This window comes from Babylonia areolata, chromosome 7, assembly GCF_041734735.1.
Source record: "Babylonia areolata isolate BAREFJ2019XMU chromosome 7, ASM4173473v1, whole genome shotgun sequence".
Classification (NCBI taxonomy): Eukaryota; Metazoa; Mollusca; class Gastropoda; order Neogastropoda; family Buccinidae; genus Babylonia; species Babylonia areolata.
In genome coordinates this window covers 39,397,861-39,419,514 of record NC_134882.1, presented here as the reverse complement: position 1 = coordinate 39,419,514, position 21,654 = coordinate 39,397,861, and the positions used below count along the sequence as shown (strand labels likewise).

Sequence of the window (21,654 nt, the reverse complement as noted above, 5' to 3'; positions counted from 1 at the left end):
AGCCTACACCGCAAAATGTCTCTCAGTCCGTCTCTCTCTCTCTCTCTCTCTCTCTCTCTCTCTCTCTCTCTCTCTCTCTCTACTTGATAATATACTAGTATTATAATGTGTGTGTGCCGTGTGTGTGTGTGTGTGTGTGTGTGTGTGTGTGTGTGTGTGTGCCGGTGTGTGTCACTGGTGTGTGTGTGTCAGTGTCAGTGACTCAACGACTCAGTCATCATAACTTGGACTGTACAAACCATTTGAAAGCAATTTGTCAGTGTATCAGGCCGGCGGTCTGATATACGATTTACATTTTCAAAAGCTAAGACATGCGGCAGGAATAAATAATAAACAAGACATTCATCTGTCACTGAGCTCTCGTAACTGAGTCAACCGATTCATTTTCAGCCGAGTGTATGATATACTGACGACTTTTATAGGTAGAATATAGGACGAGCAATAAGCTCAGTGGAACTCATGAATATATATCAGTAATACATATAAAAGGCAACAACAACTGACAACAAAAAAGAACAAACTCAAACAAAATCAAAGAAAAAAAAAGGTGTGAGTTCACCGCGCGGCACTCACTGGCATTGAGTTTGTCCAGTTACTTGTTGACCGCTAAGCCAACTACAGCTGCTGACAGTGTGGTAGCAGAATATAGTTGCAGAACTTTAACTTGATTCGTTCTTTCACTGAATTAACTCTTTTAAAACTCTTTCACTGAATTAACTCTTTTAAAACAGTATGTGACACTGATGGTCAGTAAAACATGAGTGTGTGTTCCCAGTCTCTCTCTCTCTCTCTCTCTCTCTCTCTCTCTCTCTCTCTCTCACTCTGTGTGTGTGTGCCAGTGTGTGTGTGTTTGTCACTGTGTGCCAGTGTGTCACTGTGTGTGTGTGTGTGTGTGTGTGTGCCAGTGTGTGTGTGTGTGTGTGTGCCAGTGTGCTGTGTGTGTGTGTGTGTGTGTGTGTGTGTGTGTTCTCAGTAGCGCGTGAACGCTTTTGCACGCCGGTCACTGAGCCACTTCGACGTCACTGAGTCACTCGCCCTGCCCGGACTGTCGGACTCGCCGCCTCAGTGGACTGGCCGGTTAAGCTTTTTACTCGGGAACTGCTGGCGTGCATCAGTGCACCACCACTCAGGACGGCTGTCAAGAACTGATGTTGGGTTTATATAAGGGTTTTTGTTGTTGTGTGGTTTTTTTTAAAACATATGTATAGGCTATAAAATTTTCAGCTAGACCGAACAGCAAGTCAGTCGAGCACTAAAAAAACCCGCCGTGACAGATATACGACACGAACATCAGTAAAAAAATAAACATTACAAAATCATTTTACGACTTAGCCCTCTATATAAGGGAGTGCCATAGCAACATATGAAAAAGAAGAAAAAAGAAATGTCAAACACAAGTTCGGCCTTTATGGGCGCGGGAAAGGATCACCACGTGTGTCACTGACTGCTGCAGCGGTGTGCCATGCAGTGTGATGTGCATATTCCGGGCCGAGTCTTCGCTCAGTGCATCGGCTACCGTCCAATGAAAGGGTCGACAGACCGGAAGAGATCGAGGGGCTTGGGGCGGGATGCAAACGCGGCATAGAAAACAAAAAGACAGAGAACCCGTTGACTGAGGTCTGCAGTTACTGTACATTTGGGTCACATAAATAGAGAGACCGAGAATGAGAGAGATTGAAAAAAAGGAGGGGGAAGGGGGGAAGAAAAAAAAGAGAAAGGGGATCGAGGGGAAGAGCCTCGGAGACTGATGGCCGGGAGGAACGAACTCAGGAGAGCGGGGAGAAGAGAGAGAAGGAGAGACTAAGAAGGGGAGAGCCGGAGAGGGGAGGGTGTGTGAGGGGGGGGGGGGGGGACACTGAGGAAGGAGACTGACTGAGGGAAAGAGCTAGGGAGAGGCCAAGGGAGGGAGAGACAGACAGGTGCGCGGGCCAGGGAGACAGAGGCTGACAGACGTTTTAGACCGGACAGAGATTCACTGATAAAGAGACTGTGACACTGAGAAGTAAAGACAGAATGACAGATCGAGGTCAGTCTAGCAAGATTAATTACATTTGCTTTTATCCAAAGATCAACTTGAGCGGCCTTATAAAACATATATAGTGAAATCCTTGCACATGGAGAGAGAAAGAGAGAGATGGAGGTGGGGTGGGGGTTGCTTATCAAGTCATGGGAGATAATTATCTCTTTTCCTGTCGACTCTTGAGACACCGAGACTGAGTTTTTCTCCCTTCTTCCAGCCCTTCCGTCCGTCTCTCCCACAGACATACGAGATTTCCTCGGGGTGTTTGCGTGACTGTGTCAAGTCATAGACACAACAGATACTAGTGTCTTTGGTCAAGTACAGAGAACTAGAGTTGGGGAGGGAGAGAGAAATACTACAGTTTACACACACAAGTGCATGCACTGACAAGTTTTCAAACTCAATCAACACTATAGTTATGTACATTATATATTATACACCCACCATCGAATATAAAGTTTATGACTTGCTTCGGAAATGAAATTGTGCGTGTGCAGCAAGTCTGGGAACACTGCGGCGTGATTGGCATGGATGTTGAGGAATAAAGCACATGGATTCGCATGATGTAATCGGTGGAATTAGGTCAACATATTTGCCGTTAAGATAGATCTCTTAATAAGGATAATATGAAAAGAAATCACCCTCAAGAAAAACCAAAATACTTTCAAAGTCGCCCTTGTTTACCTGCTTTTTCCGAGAAGTTCAAATGTTGGGATGTCAAAGTTAGTAACTGTGGAGTTGGGCTAAACGTCGTCTGCTTAACATCCAACCGGAAGATACACATGGTGCAATCGTGGTCGCATCCAAGATACAACAGTTATCCTCATCACATCTGAACAAAAATGCTTCAGTCAATTATGCACATTTTAAACTCGCAGAGGGTGGTTTTAGCAAGTGGATCCCCACGAAGGAAACAGATTCTCCAGAATGTGGTTTGTCGGACTTCTTTCAAGATCTTGTTCATGATTTTAACTTAACAAGTGTCATCACGTTGCAATCTTAGCTTTTGTCCAGTGCTCATCAGTGTTTCTCATAATTTCAGTACACATTAGTTTGATTTTTTTTATGGTAAACCTTTTATACACAGCCATAGATACCACCATGGGCGACTAATGTTTTTGCACATCACAGACAGAAGCAGATTCATTTATGTCACTCTGTCTTTACTCGAACAGAAAGCCGGCCAGTGCTAATATAGCAGTTTGATACCAGTCGGGACAACATAGCTAGTGGAGTGGCACATATATATCTCAACATTGGATCCTGCAGTATTTCAAATGAGGGTCAACAAGACTTGACATGGATGAAACACCATGGCCATGTCACAAAAAAGGCCCAAAGTATGTTTGGCATCCAAAAGAAAAAAAATAATCCAAAATCAAAGACAGTAAACAAAACCACGAAGGCCAAATGTGAATAAAACCATGTCACATCACAATTATGTTACTGTTGTTCAGTGTGGAGCCCCAACCATCAGGAACACATGAAGAGGGCTAAAACTGTTTAGAAAACAGATTGCTGCAGTCCTTTTTCATCAGGTGTCATAACACCAGCAGTGTCACTGGGATGCTTGACCACCTGCAGTGGGAATCATTAGCATAACAAATCTAGTATGATAAATAGAATTGTGCAATCAACAACCATCTACCTGAAGATCTAGTCATCAGCCCCATCCACATGTAATATGCAGCTTCTGTTCAAATGTGTGTGTGTGTGTGTGTGTGTGTGTGTGTGTGTGTGTGTGTGTGTGTGTGTGTGTGTGTGTGCAGTGTGTGCATGTGTGAGTATGCACAAGTTTTTATATTGGTATGCATTTGTATGTATCCTAAATTCTACTGTATCTGTGTTTGTGTATGATTTTCGATTTATGTTCGTATCTTGTTATGTGCTATTCCCCCCAATATTCCTTGTGACTCCGGTACACTTGGTAATAAAGACATATTCTATTCTATTCTATTCTATTCTATATCATGGCATCAAAATCCAGCTGAAAATTTTTTTAAAGACTGTGAACAAACGCTCTGTCTACAATAATGCAATAGAGTATGTTTCCCCAGGTGTAATGAATAACAGATCTGTGTGACCACTTAGTTAAATACAGGCAGATGTAAATAAAAAACAGAAAAAAAACATGTATTCTTCCAACAGACTGTCCTGTATGGAATACCTTCCCAGCATCGTGCATTCCTGTGTACACTCTCTTGCCTTGAGCCAGGTGTTCTCCAGGTGTCCCCCAGGTGCAGTTATTGCCACGTGTTTGGTGTCCAGCCACTCTAAACTTTTGGAACAACAAATTTCTCTGTATGAAATTCTGGGCTACTCTTCCCAGGGAGAGCACATCGCTGCATTGCAGCACCATCTTTTTCTTCTTTTTTTTATTCAGCCTGCAACTGCAAGTGTATTTGCTGTTGTGTCAAAGTAACAAAGTGGATTTTTCAACAGAATTTTGCCAGAGGCAACCCATTTGTTGCCAGTGGTTCTTTTACATTTGTGAAGTGCATTGTGTCATCTAAATGACTAGCATCCAGACCACTGCTCAAGGTTAAGTTAATAAGTATGTATCATTACCAGGCAAGCTCTCCATGCAGATAGACAGACAGATGTCTTGAGGGGCAGTCTGGAAGCAGGAGTTAGTGATCCCACCAACCACAGCTTTCCCTGGCCCCTTACTCTCCTAATAGCCTGTCTCTTTTATTGCAAACACTTGTAACCACTTTTTTCTCTCAAGATTCAAAGGAAAAAAAAGATCCACTGCATTTGTATCTTTTACATGATAATTATCCATATATCTGATCTTTTGTTTCAGGGTCTGAAGTTTGAAGTAATTCCTTCAACATTTGAAGAAAAACTAGAGAAGTCTACATTTCCCAGTCCTGTGGAGTATGTCTTGGAAACTGCTCGGCAGAAAACAATAGAAGTTGAACAACGGCTCAGGCAAGATTCGGTAAGTAGAAGGGGACCAGAAAATTTTGACTTCAGAATTATATTTGTTACTAATTCTACCACTACTACTACTACAGATTACTAATTCTACCACTACTACTACTACAAATCATAATCTGCTACTGCTACTACTACTACCACCACCACTACTACTACTACTGCTGCTGCTGCTATGAATCATAATAAAGAAATGTGTCCTGACTGCCAGTTATTGAAATATATTATTAATTATATAATGAAAATGTTTCTCTCAAGTCTAGTATTTAGTCAACATATTATATATATTAAGAATAAAATATATGTTACAAATTCAATGATTGATACATGTAAGTATCTAAATTCTTACACACGGAGAACCAAGGATAAAGCAAGTACTCACCCTTTTGAGAACTTAGAGATTATCCCTTACTCAAACCCCATCCCCCATTTCTCAACCGAATGTCAGTCTGGCAGAATACAGACAAAAAATATTTCTCTTCCTTTTACTTTCAGTTCACTCCTTGGTTTGAGCTTGCCAAAGAATCATAGAAGCGAAGCTCAGAGGCTGATGAGATTTTGTTTAACAGACTTTGCAAGACATAATTTGCTTTCATTTATGAAACTGATGTGGTGAAAATACTATCCTGAATAGACTAAAATGGTTCTGTTGGTATATTGCTACTGAACACTCAATAAGGAGCAAGGTGGCGTAATGGTTAAGATGCTTATCTGCTAGTCCAGTGTCTCTGAGGGCGTGGGTTTGAATCCCCTGTCTCCCAAATTTGACTGGAAAATCAAACTGAGATTCTAGTCATTCGGATGAGATGATAAAAAGAGGTCCCATGTGCAGCACACACTTGGTGCACTGAAAAATAACCCATAAGGTATTGTCATCTGGCAAAATTCTGTAAAAAGGAAATCTACTCTGATAGGTTGATATTTAATGATAAGTCTAACAAGCTCGATGGATTATGCTGCTGTTAGGCATCTGCCTAGCAGATGTGTTGTAGCGTATATGGACTTGTTCAAACGCAGTGACACCTTCTTGAGAAACTGAAACTGAGAACTGCATACAGGAGAAGAATATGTGCGGGTGAAAAGTTCTTATATATTCTGTCATGATTATGGCAAAGAAATTGGAGATGGGCAGGAGTGAAAGTGTTGAGTGATCTATGCATTTCAGTGCCTTCTGATCCTGTGTTCAGTCTTTTGAGATGGGTCTTGGCTCAACTTATTCTCAGTGACTTGCTGTATTTATTGATGTTTTTTTTCAGGCACCACCAGATCTAATCATTGGAGCTGACACTGTGGTTTCCATGGATGGGAAAATCTTTGAGAAACCCAGGGATGAACAGGATGCGTTTGATATGCTGAGTGGGTGAGAAAATTGCTGTGTTTCTCCTCTTTACCTTGTATGTCTTTAGAAGGTGGGTGCCTAGTTCTTTGCATCATAATTTGAAGAATTTAGAATTGAATTGGAATTGAATGTTTTGGGTTGTTTGCTTTTGTTTTTGATTTGAATGCAGTTTAGAAGTTTGGATTTGGGCAATGATTCAAATTGTTTGGATATATACTCATATAGATTAGCCATTCAGTGTCAAGACTATTTTAAGCTCATGACAGCTATTTGCCAAGGGATTTTTGGTCAAGGAGGGTAATTTTTTTTTCTTTTTCTTTTCAAATCTAGTATGCCAACTACTGAAAGAAAGTGTGTATAACCTATGCTCTTCTGAAAGGAAAATGAACACACTGTCCAGTTATGACAGCTTCACATGAATTTAATGATTTTGCGATAGGAACATTCCTATAATGACACAGCTGATGCATGCCATCCTGGGGCATTTTTTGCACACCAGAAGGGGATGGAAATTTCCATTCTGGAGCGCTCAGCAGTTTGATGTACCAGTTAGAGACTGGGTTGTTAGCTGATATTTTGTTTGGTGAGGTGTAAGTTATTGTTTCTATGAATGTGGAATTGAACTCAAATGGAAATATCACCACAATTAACACATCTATCATTTGACTGGGGGGAGAAAAGTGAATATTCAAGACACACAACATGCATATTGGATACAAATATAACAAAATTGCTATATTTTCAGGTTGTTTCAAATAAAAAACAAACAAACTATGTTGTATTTTCAGGTTCAGTGGAAAAAGTCACACAGTGTACACTGGAGTGGTTCTCATCACTAGGGCTGTCAATGGTCAGTGCCATACCTTTTAAATTTCAGTTCAGTTCAATAGCAGACTATGCCTTTTGTACAATAAAGAAATAGCCATGGCATTATGAGCTCAAGTTGTTCAGTCATGTATGAAAAAGAAACACAAAAAAACCCCAATAAACAAACCCAACAACGAAAAACAAGCATGGAAAATCCATTCAAACAGACACCAACAGGTTTTACTTCACACACAAATGATCTCTGTCCACAAAACCTTTTCTGTACTGTGTTCACAACCTCGGAATGAGCCAATCAGCGGCTTGAGTTTGTTCCTTGGGAGGAAAGGTGGTGAGACAGGGGAGCGGTGAGAGTGAGGAAGAGGGGATTCAGTCTGCACTTGAACCTAGAAATGTCAGTTTCAGTGCCATACATTTCTGCATCCCTACTGCTTTTGTGTGTTATTATTGCTTTAGGTGTTTACAATATATGTCTTGTTTTGACAGCACTGATAATTATGACCTTAACTGTCAGCTGTACTATGTCTTGTTTTGACAGCACTGATAATTTTGACCTTAACTGTCAGCTGTACTACAGCTACTACAACTATGGTTGTGACTATGACTTAATGATACAGTATTGCTACAGCATACAGCTATGACAGTGACTATGAGTTTGTTATGTTGCTGTAAACCTTCAAAAGACTGGGTGCATTTCTGTGTTGATAAGCAACAACTGATCCACAGTTCTTTTCCATCATGTGGATATAGTTTGGGAAGCAACTCCATTCTTAAAAAAACAAAACAACCAACACTTTCTCTTGTTCACCTCTGCCAATTACTACTAATACTAGAGACTCCATACTTATAGAACTTCCTATTGTTCACCTCTGCCAATAAGTAGACACTACATACTTTTTGAACTTCCTATTGTTCACCTCTGCCAGTTACTAGACACTCCATACTTATAGAACTTCATCTTGTTCACCTCTGCCAATAACTAGACTCCATACTTATAGAACTTCCTCTTGTTCACTTCTGCCAATAACTAGACTCCGTACTTATAGAACTTCCTTTTGTTCACCTCTGCCAATTACTAGAGACTCCATACTTATAGGACTTCCTTTTGTTCACCTCTGCCAATTACTAGAGACTCCATACCCTCTTGTTCACCTCTGCCAATTACTAGAGACTCCATACTTATAGAACTTCCTCTTGTTCACCTCTGCCAATTACTAGAGACTCCATGATTATAGAACTTCCTCTTGTTCACCTCTGCCAATTACTAGAGACTCCATACTTATAGAACTTCCTCTTGTTCGCTTCTGCCAATTACTAGAGACTCCTTACTTATAGAACTCCCCCTTGTTCACCTCTGCCAATTACTAGAGACTCCATACTTATAGAACTTCCTCTTGTTCACCTCTGCCAATTACTAGAGACTCCATACTTATAGAACTTCCTCTTGTTCACCTCTGCCAATTACTAGAGACTCCATACTTATAGAACTTCCTCTTGTTCACTTCTGCTAATTACTAGAGACTCCATACTTATAGAACTTCCCCTTGTTCACCTCTGCCGATTACTAGAGACTCCATACTTATAGAACTTCCTCTTGTTCACTTCTGCCAATAACTAGAGACTCCATACTTATAGAACTTCCTCTTGTTCACCCTCTGCCAATTACTAGAGACTCCATACTTATAGAACTTCCTCTTGTTCACCCTCTGCCAATTACTAGACACTCCATACTTATAGAACTTCCTCTTGTTCACTTCTGGCAATTACTAGAGACTCCATACTTATAGAACCTCATCTTGTTCACCTCTGCCAATTACTAGAGACTCCATACTTATAGAAGTTCCTCTTGTTCACCTCTGCCAATTACTAGAGACTCCATACTTATAGAACTTCATCTTGTTCACCTATCACAATTACTAGAGACTCCATACTTATAGAACTTCCTCTTGTTTACCTCTGTCAATTACTAGAGACTCCATACTTATAGAACTTCATCTTGTTCACCTATCACAATTACTAGAGACTCCATACTTATAGAACTTCCTCTTGTTCACCTCTGCCAATTACCAGAGACTCCATACTTATAGAACTTCCTCTTGTTCACCTCTGCCAATTACTAGAGACTCCATACTTATAGAACTTCCTCTTGTTCACCTCTGCCAATTACTAGAGACTCCATACTTATAGAACTTCCCCTTGTTCACCTCTGCCAATTACTAGAGACTCCATACTTATAGAACTTCCTCTTGTTCACTTCTGCCAATAACTAGAGACTCCATACTTATAGAACTTCCTCTTGTTCACCCTCTGCCAATTACTAGACACTCCATACTTATAGAAATTCCTCTTGTTCACCTCTGCCAATTACTAGACACTCCATACTTGTAGAAGTTCCTCTTGTTCACCTCTGCCAATTACTAGACACTCCATACTTATAGAAATTCCTCTTGTTCACCTCTGCCAATTAGTAGAGACTCCAAACTTACAGAACTTCCTCTTGTTCACCTCTGCCAATTGCTAGAGACTCCATACTTATAGAACTTCCTCTTGTTCACCTCTGCCAATTACTAGAGACTCCATACTTATAGAACTTCCTCTTGTTCACCTCTGCCAATTTCTAGAGACTCCATACTTATAGAACTTCCTCTTGTTCACCTCTGTCAATTACTAGAGACTCCATACTTATAGAACTTCCTCTTGTTCACTTCTGCCAATTACTAGAGACTCCATACTTATAGAACTTCCTCTTGTTCACCTCTGCCAATTACTAGAGACTCCATACTTATAGAACTTCCTCTTGTTCACTTCTACCGATAACTAGGTATTTACTGCTGTATTCTTATTTTTGTCATTAATAGTTACTCAGTATGGTTTAACTTAACATATTGCTTTTTCCTGACTTTATTTTTGCCGCTGCACACTCTTTTTCATCCCCTTGTGGTATTCTTCTAAATGAAATGATTTTTTTTTTAATGGAAACTGTGGAGCTATGTTTTCCAGATCAATGAGTTTATTCAGATTCCAAGGATCTATGTTTTCTGTATGAGTGTATTCCGATTCTGAAGCGTTGTGTTTTCTGGTACATGAGTGTACTCCAGTTCTGATAGTAGTGTTTTCTGAATCAAAAAGTGTACTCCAGTTCTGATAGTAGTGTTTTCTGAATCAAAAAGTGTACTCCAGTTCTGAAGTGTAGTGTTTTCTAGATCAAATACTGAAATAGTGTACTATATTTCTGTTGCGTTTTCTGAATCAAATATTTCTGAAGGGTAGCGTTTTCTGAATCAAATAGTATACTCCAGTTCTTAAGGGTAGTGTTTTCTGAATCAGATAGTGTACTCCATTTCTGAAGAGAAGTATTTTCTAAATCAAATAATATGATCTAATTCTGTAGAGCAGTGTTTTCTGAATCAAATATTTCTGAAGAGTAGTGTTTTCTTAATCAAATAGTGCGTGTACACCAGTTCTGATAAGTAGTGTTTTCTAAATCAAATAGTGTACTACATTTCTGAAGAGTACTGTTTCCTGAGTCTAATAGCATTCTCAGAGTGCAAAGAGCTGATCATATGGAGAACAACCTGGTGTGGGATGTTGTGATGGGTTTTGCTGTTACTTTTTTTAAATTTCAGGCTCTGGGGATGGTGCCAGTGTGAACGTTCAGCAGTTTCACGAGGAAACAGAAGTCACCATGGCAGCTCTGACTCCCAAAATAATCCAGTCGTACATTGCCACAGGGGAGCCTATGTAAGTAACGGATCTTCATGGGGCTTAGAGACCCAGTCAGTATAACCTTTTGATATTTTTTTTTTGTTTTTTTTTCCAGAATTTATTTTGCTGCCGCCCCCCCCATATACACTATCCCACTGGGATTACTCCCACGCTGCTCATTCAGAGTCCCAAGCATTCAGCCACGCCTAGGTTTGACTGCTGCTGTCCCAGTACTAGCGCACGTGAAAGAACCCACGGCAACAAAAGGGTTGTTCCTGGCAAAATTCTGTAGAAAAATCCACTTCTATAGGAAAAACAAATAAAACTGCATGCAGGAAAAAATACGAAAAAAAATGGGTGGCGCTGTAGTGTAGAGATGCGCTCTTCCTGGGGAGAGCAGCCCGAATTTCAAACAGAGAAATGTGTTGTGATAAAAAGAAATACAAATACAAATACAAAATACTAGCAGTCCACAGAGAACTGTCAATGATAGGTCACCTGTGAGGTACCAGAGGAGACCCTGCACAACTGCTGAGTCTCTTAGCTGATGTTCTTCTTCTTCTGTGTCATGGGCTGCAACTCCCACGTTCACTTGTATGTACACGAGTGGGCTTTTACGTGTATGACTGTTTTTACCCTGCCATGTAGGCATCCATATTCCGTTTTCAGGGGTGTGCATGCTGGGTATGTTCTTGTTTCCATAACCCACCAAATGCTGACATGGGTTACAGGATCTTTTAATGTGCGTATTTGATCTTCTGCTTGCGTATACACGAAGGGGGTTCAGGCACTAGCAGGTCTGCACATATGTTGACCTGAGAGATCGGAAAAATCTCCACCCTTTACCTGCCAGGCGCCGTTACCAAGATTCAAACCTGGGACCCTCAGATTGAAAGTCCAACGCTTTAACCATTCAGGGATTGCGCCCGTCTACTTGATGTTCAATAGTAACCATGGCAACTCTTACTCCAAACATAATGCAGTCTTACATTGCTACAATGGAGCCAGTGTGAAAAATGGATCTTTGTGAGACTGGGAAACCCAGTCAGTTATCCAGAGTAATCCAACCAGATTTGAATGAAGCAGGAACTTCAAGGAGTAAATACGGGAGCTTTCTGGTATGAATGGATGGAAGGAAGATTGTGATGGTAACACCTCCAGATGTGTTCGTTTCATGGACATGCATTGTGTCAGAAGGAGAATAATGGAGGTTGTTAGTGTCAATGTCAGGTCCTCGGTAGACATATGATGTTGAAATGACACAAAGTTTTGACTGGTGATCAGTGAGGTAGCCATCTGTATATTGAATGGTACAAAAACATACATTTAAATTCAGGCATGAGATTCTTCAGACAAAAGCCTTAAATCAGTTCTGAGGGAAGATTTGGAAAAAAAAAAGAAGAAGAAAAAAGTGGCAAAGTTCTTTTAATTTTACATGTAATGAAGGAGGTAATATAGTGATTTCAGACTGGAACAGAAATCCTTAACCTCGTCTCTTGTAATAGTGACAAAAAAATACAAGCATGTAATGTACATTTATGTCATGTGGATATATTATCTGTTGAAATGAATGCATAAGATCCCCAACTTTCACTTACTGACCAACTTTCTGCTGTTTCTGTCTTCTCGGAGTAATAAGAGCCTTGTTACTTAATTTCAGGGACAAGGCTGGTGGCTATGGTATTCAAGCGATTGGCGCAACACTGGTCGAAAAAGTCAGCGGAGACTACTACAACGTGATGGGGTTTCCTCTGTGTCGTTTTGCAAAAGAACTGCTGAAGACCTATTCCCAAACATCATGAAGTGAGACAGGTTGTTGGTATGTCTTCTCAGCTGACTGTGTTGCCATGTCTGTTTTGATTGATGTTTGTGCTGGGACATGGATGAACTGGTCACTGGACATGTGAGAAGAAGAAAGTAACTGAATTTAGATTGACCACTTAATGAAATTCCATTTCTAACACATATTCACTCACGTGGAGTGTACATTGTACTGCTTCCTCTCTCCCTATTTGCCACACACACACACACACACACACACAGACGCTGACACACAAACACACACAGACATACACACAGATGCACACAGACACATATAGACACACACAGACACACACACACATAGACATAACTTTGATTTGTGAAAGTTGTTCATCTCTCTTTATCTCTCTCTGTCTCCCTCTGCCTGTCTCTCATTAACTTTGATTGTGAGTTGCTTTTTACCTTTGTCTCTGTCGGTCTTCTCTCTCTCTCACACACCCTCCTTTCTCATCAGCTTTGATACATGAATTGTTTTTATCAGCGTATTGTTACCATGCTTTGTTTTGATCTCATTCCTGAAGAAGATTTTGTAGCACTCAAACCAGGCTTTAGAACAGTCAGAATTTGGAGCATGGGGGATGCACACATGCATACACACACACACACACACACACACACACACACACACACACACACCACACAGTGAGAAGCAGTCACACACAAAAGTAGGCACACAGAGTCGCGTGTAACAGTTGAAAGAGAGCTGTGAGAGAGACACACATCCACTCATTCTGTACGCACAATGGAGCATCAAAAAACTTTAACATTGTAAACAGTTGTGAAACTTTTGTAATGGAACAATGTCTGTCAGTATGAAAACACACAGACAGAGGATTGTGTGAGAGAGGTTTGTGTGTGTGACGGAGAGACGACAGAGGGGAAAACACCCTCCATGCTTCAAGGAAGGGAGATAACTGGACACATTCCTCCATCTCTCTTCAGTATCAACCATGAATATGCAAAACACTCAGACTGGTCTTTTACTTGTTTTGTGTCTTTGTTTTGAAGGTAGTTGTTCAAATAATGATGGGGGGATTAGGGGGAGGAATTATGGGGGATGTTGTGTGGGTTGAACCTTACAGTCAGATCTACCACTGACCTTTTTTTTTTTTAAATTTGGTCACTTCCAGTTGATTTTATTCAGTAAGTTTTCAACGACCTGGTACAACATGGATGAAAAACAGATCTGTGCCGATTTTAAGAAATAATTTGCTGGAAAAATTCCTGTAACATCAAGTTTTTAATGGTTAAGATATTAACTGGGTGTTTAGTTGTTATGTTTGATGCATGAAATTTTGATATTGTTATTATGATCAATGCATATGCCATCTTTTGAAATCTGTTTTCATTGTGAGGGCCCATCTGTATACATCATGTCAGTTCAAACCAACATGGGGAAATGAATAGTTGATAAATAAAACCACAGGAGCACAAAACCATAGCTTGTTTTTGAGGTTTGGATTTGTGCAAGGCCTCATTTTGGGGAATTTTGTTGTTTCATTTTGTGTTATTTTGTTGGCTTCTAGTGTTGAAGGTTGTAGTGTGTGTGTGTGTGTGCGCGTGCGTGTGTGTATGTGTGTGCGTATGTGTGTGTGCGCACGCACGCGCGCGCGCGCGTGTGTGTGTTTTGAATGTGAAACTAAATTGTTTGACAACCAAATGATGTTGCAGATTTTGCATAGCGAACAGTACATTTTCCACCATGAACGTTCCTTGAACTTTGCTGATGCACAGCATTAGTACTGTAACATACCTGTTTTTGCTTCCTGTTTCATTCAGTTTGGATGGTTTCCACAATCAGGCACTGCACTCTTTAGCTTTAGCTTTGGGAGATTTCTTTCTTTCTCTCTTTCTTTCTTTAATGTTTCCGTTACATGACTAACATGGACTTGCCAATGAGTCTGTCATGTTATATGCATGCTGGATATTTTCATGTCTCCATAACCCTCTGAACACTGACTTGGATTACAGGATCTGTAATGTGCATATTTGATCTTATGCATGCGTATACACACGAAGGGGATTCAGGCACTAACAGGTCTGCACATGTGTTAACCTGTGAGATCGGAAAAATCTCCACCCTTTACCCACCAGGTGCAGTTACCGAGATTTGAACCCAGGAGTCTCTGATTGAAAGTCCAATGCTTTACCCACCCGGCTATTGCACTCATCATATATATAGTTCCAAAAGGCCAGCAGTCAGTGAACAGCTAAACAGAAAAGCGACTGGTGCAGAACAAAGCACAACACAGCTTTTAGTGGAATGGTAAGATGCCAAAGTCTTGAGAAAAGGCCTGCCAAAGTCGGAAGGTTTGGCCAGTGAGTAAACAGCCCGTGGCTACAAAGACATGGCCCACTTTTCAGAAGGAAGGGACTGACTGCCTTAATGTGAACAAGATGGACAGATTTGATTGAATGCAAGATTTCTTCAGAGATCCACTGATGTAAAAAATCTGTTTTTGTTTTTCCTCTTCAGAGGTTACTGAACTTTGTACCGTGTACACCCCGTAGCTGTTCACAAAACATTACACTGTTTGAACAACAGCAACAGAATGTAGAACTATGTCAACAGAACAATAAAATGTAGAACTTTGTAAACAGTGGCAACAAAATACAGGACTTTGTAAACAGAACCAAGCAGCAAGACATATAACTATGTGAACTGCAACAACAACAATAAACATTTTAAAACATGAATGCTCTCAACTTTATTTGCCTGTCACTTAACAAACAGGAGGAAAGCAAGCATAAAAACAAATAAGCAAGCTGACATATACCTGTCACAGAAAGACAACTACAAGTGGACTTTGGTTTTTCCGCAACTATTAAGACATGCATTGCTTTTAAAGACAGTGTTGACGAAAAAAGCTGCTGATTCCAAGCAGCACCATTGAGAAATATATGAATTATGAAATAACAATGAGAAATATTGATACTGTAAAACCAACAACAGCAACAACAACAACAAAACAAGAATAAAGGACAAGGAAAAGGAGCATTCTCACAAAAATACTGCCAGTAGTAGAATATACATGGGATTGTAACTATGCTGAACATTATTTTGTTTCTGTGCAGCTGGCTCCAGTGGCATGTTAACTCAATACAGTAAGGGCAATGATTGTGGAATGAATTAGCTAACACCTGATTCCAGTGTAGTGCCATCATGATGGTTTCCTGTAAATTCAACTCAGATAATAAAAAAATAATTAAAAAAATAAAAAAAGAGAAAAAAAATCACTCTCTTGCATGTTCAAGTTCTCTCTCTCTCTCTCTCTCTCTCTCACTCACACACACACACACACACACACACACACTTATGCAGCATATGATGAAATCAAAAAGGTCAGAAAGTGAAAGGGCCCTTAATCTTTTACAGCTAGCAGGGCAGTGAGTTCATACCCACTGTGTCCAGGGCTCAGCATGGGAATGCGGGGCCCGGTGCTCTCCTTTGCCATTTTAACTTTCCCCCAATTCAGGTACCAGTGGAGGGACAAAAACTGGAAGTGCCTTTCTCTAGGACATAACGCCATGCCGGAACAGAGGCTCAAACCTTGATCACTGGTGAACACTTGATCAGAAGTCCAATGCCCAGTTGATTCTGCCATGGCACCTCTCAGATAATATCATATGTGGAACAGATTGTTGAAATCCATAGTAACAATATTCTAACAAGTTACAGTACACACAACTTTTTTTTTCTTCATTTTCAAATGGTCTGATCTAACATACAAATGGTCAACCAACAAGACAAGGAAAACAAAACAGTTCATGCAGAAACAAAACATAGCAATGTACCACATACGTATAATGTGTATGACATTCATCACTATTTTTATGTGTATAGCACACATCAATGTCAGTTTTCACCTGTTTGACACAGTGTGTAAATTTACGTCAGTGTGACATGCATAAGGTTAATATCAGTTCATATCTGTTTGACATATATCAGTGTGTAGGTTTAGATTTGTATGACACACACACACCAGCGTCTCATCTGTTGTATCAGTGTCATTTTACACCTACAGGACATAAACAAACATATTTGATATATAAATTACCAGTGTCATCTGACACCTGTATGACAAAAACAAGCATCACTCTAGGACTGCACGACATAATCATGTAGATAATCATTTCTCATGTGTATGATGTACATAGATATCAATTACGCCTGTATGGCATTCATGAATATCAATTTCCACGTGTGTGATGTAGATTGAAAAAAAAAGTATCATTATTACCAATTTACACAAAATGATGTGTATCGATGTACATCTGTGCACTTCTTATTATTGTCTTTTTTGTCTGTTCACTACAAATGGTTCATATACTAATGCATTCATTCATTTTATCACACATAGTTAATTACACGCTCCTGCAATGGGTGTGGAGAGTGGGGCTGCACATACCTCGCATAGCAACAAATATGACTGTAGTATGTGGCACATCATACGCAAGCAATGACACAATGACAAAACTATCACTGGAATGCAAGACAAAACAGGCATGTTTTCAGTTGGGAGCTGAAAGAGTTTAAAAGGGAACGGGCCTTTCGCAGGTCAGCAGGCAATGAGTTCCAGACAGTTGAGGCTGAAAAACTAAATGATCAGTGACCGAAGGTTTTCAGATTAGAGTCGGTTCGGCACCTGAAGTAACCTTTCAAATTAAAATCGAAGTGACCAAGAAGCTGGTAAGGTGTGAGTGAATAAGGGAGATACTGCGGGAGTGTCTCATCAAAAAAGCGGTACGTGAGCTTGGCAATTTTGAATTGGATGCAGAATTCAACTGGAAGCTAGTTCAGCTCTTTGAGCAAAGATGCCACATGCTCACGCTTGGGTCTCCTCGTTACAAGTTTGGCTGCACTGTTCCGGCCCCAACTGCGGACCCTGGGGTACTTCATAAACAAGTGGGTGGGGGAGAAGACATAACACCATTTACAATAACAGACTGTCCATGGGCATTCAGATAAGGCCTCAACCAATAATAATAATAATAATGGTATTTATATAGCGCTGAATCTTGTGCAGAGACAAATGTAAGTGCTTTCACACCAGTCATTCACACGCATGCATAACTCTAAAACTGAAGAAACTGGAGACAAGGAAGAGGTTGGGGAGGGAGGCTATCTTGTGAAGAGGTGGGTTTTAAGGCCAGAATTGAAAGAGCTGAGTGCGGAGACCTGACGAAGCGAAAGAGGAAGTTCATTCCAAATACAAGGACCAGAGACAGAGAAAGAACGGCGTCCAACAGTGGAGTATTTGAATCTCAGTATGCGTAAACAGAGTAGATCCGAAGCCGATCGTAGAGAGCGAGATTTGAGTGTAGAGGTGAAGGCAGCCACAAAGATAGGAAGGTGCAGATTTGTGAATACATTTATAACATAGAGTGCTGATCTTATACTTTATTATGTGCATGATTTACGTTGAAAACAACGTCAACGACTGCCACAACTTACAAGTCACCATACATGAGCTCACAAGATATCCAGTTAGACCAATGGTGCCACCGACCATTGCGGTTCCAACCGGCGCAGCTCTTTAACAATCATCGATCTGACCCGAGCAAAAGGTTCTATATTATACCTTCTGCCTAAATTGAAAGATAGGAGAGCTCACATTTGACAGGTGGGTATCTCACCAATGCAAACCGGAAGGGTATGTGAAAAAAAATAGGATATGAGCTTTGAAGCTGTAAACTGTTTCAGTGTATTCATTTGCATTATGTTACGCAAGGGTTTGGGTGGCATTCAGTGGTCTCCACATTTATACATAAAATTGTATTGGTGCTGTTATCTGAAACATTTTAAATACCTCACAGCTTGTAATCAAGCTGTCAACACGAACATAACTGCATTGGTGAAAACCAAAATGATCAATGTTTGCCTTCACATGTTTTAAAATCTGTATTGTTGTTGGTTAACTGAGGGACTGTATTATTACAGTTTATCAGTGGCTCTTTTGGGTTATCATTTCGAAAGTGATAGTTGCCTCAGGCTGAATATTAGACAAGCACACACGATTTGTGAAAACCAACATGAGAAATGTTTGCCTTCACATGTTTAAAGTCTGTATTGTAATACTGTTTAAGGACCTGCATGTATTATCACAGTTTATGGCTCTTTTGGGTTTTCATTTCAAAATAAATAGTTGACAAAGGCACGCACACACACACACACACACACACACACACAAGTGCGCGCACACACACAACACACGCACACACGCGCGAGCGCACGCGCGCGCGCGCGCACACACACACACACACACACACACATACAGCAAGCTATAATTGTATGCACGTGCTACATCACTGTTCATCACTGTTCATGCTGAGAAAGTAAATTAATTAAACATGTACAGTATCTATTTACAAAGTCAGGTGTGTGTTTTTTTCCTGAAATAATTATATTCTTTCAATGTGGTTATTATACATAACTCAATCTGGAACTGAAAGCGCGCGCGCGCGCGCGTGTGTGTGTGTGTGTGCGTGTGCGTGTGTCTGTGCGTGTTTGTCTGTGTGTGTATGTGTGTATGTGTGTCTGTGTTCGTGTCTGTGATTTATGTGCGCATGTTAGCATGTAGTAAGGATGAGCAGCATATGTTGGCATACAGGAAACACTGAATTGTGTCCGATTTTAAATGCATCACGGTGATTCTCTGCGTGTATGTTAGTGTGTGTGCTAGTGTGTGTTTTGTGTGTGTGTGTGTGTGTGTGTGTGTGTGTGTGTGTGTGTGTGTGTCTGTGTGTGTGTGTATGTGTGTGTGTGTGTGTGTGTGTGTTAGTGAGTGTGTTAGTGTGTGTATATCTGTGTGTGTTTGAGTGCGTGCGTGCGTATATGTGTGTGTGCGCGCGCGCGTGTGTGTGTGGATCAAAATTTGCGCATCATGTAGCGCTTGTTGAACTTCTCCTTGATCTTCATGCCGACCCTGCCCATGACGGTATGGTCAATAGAGCCCCCCTCACTGGCAGCCAAGGCACTCTTCAGCATCTCCTTGTATTCCTTCTGGCCTTGTATCAACTCCCTGCAACAACCCCACCCCCACCGCGTATAAGACGACAACCACAGCCGTTATTATAACGATAGTAATAATAATAATAATAATAGTATCTTACACAGCGCTGAATCTTGTGCAGAGACAAATCAAAGCGCTCCCACACCTACTCATCAGTTCACACCGTGGTGCATGCATAACTCTAAAACTGGAGACACCGATGATTAGGAAGAGGTACAGAGGAGGGAGGGAGGCTGTCTCGGGAAGAGGTGGGTTTTTAAGTTATCAGCGGCTTTTCTTGATTATCTGTAATTAGTTGTTGTATTTTCTATTTGTATTTGCATTTCTTTTTATCACGACAGATTTCTCTGTGTGAAATTCGGGCTGCTCTCCCCAGGGAGAGCGCGTCGCTACACTACAGGGCAACCCATTTTTGGTTGTTGTTTTTTTTCCTGCGTGCTGGTTTGTTTGTTTTTCCTATTAAAGTGGATTTTTCTACAGAATTTTGCCAGGAACAACCCTTTTGTTGCCGTGGGTTCTTTTACGTGCTTTAAGTGCATGCTGCACACGGGACCTCGGTTTATCGTCTCATCCGAATGACTAGCGTCCAGACCACCACTCAAGGTCTAGTGGAGGGGGAGAAAATATCGGCGGCTGAGCCGTGATTCCTGCCCTGTGGGTTGGGCACTGATAGAATAGACCCACTGCCCTGCCATGCATGTCGTAAGAGGCGACTAAGGCAGGACCACCTCGCCCGGAGGATAAAGGGGTTTGTGTAGGGTTAACTACCCTGCCTGTAAAAAAGACCAGTTACAGAAGCATCGACGACAAAGAACCAAAACATTCACCTGGGCAAGGAAGGGTCTCCATCCCGGAGACTTATGACGCGGTGCAGTGAAAGCCGAAAGGAAGCTGCAAGGCTGACTCCCCTTCTAACACCCAGGACAACAACGCGAGTAGCCACATGGAACATCAGGACGATGTATGAAGCAGGAAGAACCATCCAAGTAGCGAGAGAGACGAAAAACTATAAGATCGGAGTGCTAGGATTGAGTGAGACAAGGTGGCTACAGTCAGGACAGATGAGACTTTCATCAGGAGATCCCCGAACCACGTCACGGAGAACCAGATCGACCACATCTGCATTAGCCGCAAGTTCAGGAGATCATGGCAGGATGTACGAGTTATGAGAGAAGCCGATGTGTCATCAGACCACTACCTTCTTACAACGACAGTGAGACTTCGCCTCAAGAGATTCACCAACGCCAACAACACACGGACAAGGTACAATGTTGGACTGCTCAGAAACAAGGACACACAAGCAGCATTCCAGATCAGGCTTTCCAACAGGTTCCAGCCACTACAAGAGCTGATAGAAGATGGTGAGATGGACACAGTGGGAACACAGCAAGAAGCTCTGGCACGACACATGTGAAGAGGTCCTTGGCAAGAAGAAAACTCAGCACAAGGAATGGATCTCTGCCGACACCATCCACAAGCTGGAAACAAGGAAAGAGAAGAAAACTTTGCTGAACACGCGCAGAACAAGAGCAACTAAGGCAAAGGCACAGGAAGAGTACACAGCAGCGGACAGAGATGTAAAGAGGAGCACCAAGAAGGACAAGAGGGACTACATCGATGACCTGGCCAGTCAAGCAGAGGCAGCAGCCGGACAGGGGAACCTGAAGGACCTGTACCTGGTGACCAAGAAGCTGACGGGCAAGTTCCAGCAGACAGACAACAGTGAAGGATAAGAACGGGAACCCACTGACAACAACCGAGGAACAGCTGAAACGATGGGCAGAACACTTCAGGGAGCTGCTGAACCACCCCGCCCCTGATGCACCACCAGACATTCCACCCGCAGAGACAGAACTGCCCATCAGCTGCGACAAACCCTCAAAGGTAGAGATCAAGAAGGCCATCATGACTCTGAGAAATGGGAAGGCTGCAGAAGCCATGAAAGCAGACATGGAAACAGCTGTCAACATGCTACACAGCCTCTTCAACAA

At 41.4% G+C, this 21,654-nt stretch overlaps 1 protein-coding gene across 1 annotated transcript; it reads left to right on the top strand.

The window, feature by feature from the left end:
• The first annotated feature begins 2,773 nt into the window (after positions 1–2,773).
• LOC143284256 (putative bifunctional dTTP/UTP pyrophosphatase/methyltransferase protein) lies at positions 2,774–14,089 on the top strand. Its single transcript, XM_076590935.1, has 6 exons — positions 2,774–2,952; positions 4,827–4,964; positions 6,217–6,320; positions 7,088–7,149; positions 10,751–10,865; positions 12,490–14,089. The coding sequence occupies exons 1-6, from the start codon at positions 2,863–2,865 to the stop codon at positions 12,629–12,631; spliced, it is 651 nt and encodes a 216-aa protein (XP_076447050.1). The 5' UTR covers positions 2,774–2,862; the 3' UTR covers positions 12,632–14,089.
• The last annotated feature ends 7,565 nt before the right edge of the window (positions 14,090–21,654 follow it).

Excerpts from the sequence above, each read along its gene's own strand:
- LOC143284256 (XM_076590935.1), top strand. The coding sequence starts at position 2,863 with ATGCTTCAGTCAATTATGCACATTTTAAACTCGCAGAGGGTGGTTTTA. Across the intron at positions 4,965-6,216 it reads AACGGCTCAGGCAAGATTCG|GCACCACCAGATCTAATCAT; the intron begins GTAAGTAGAAGG and ends GTTTTTTTTCAG. Across the intron at positions 10,866-12,489 it reads ATTGCCACAGGGGAGCCTAT|GGACAAGGCTGGTGGCTATG; the intron begins GTAAGTAACGGA and ends ACTTAATTTCAG.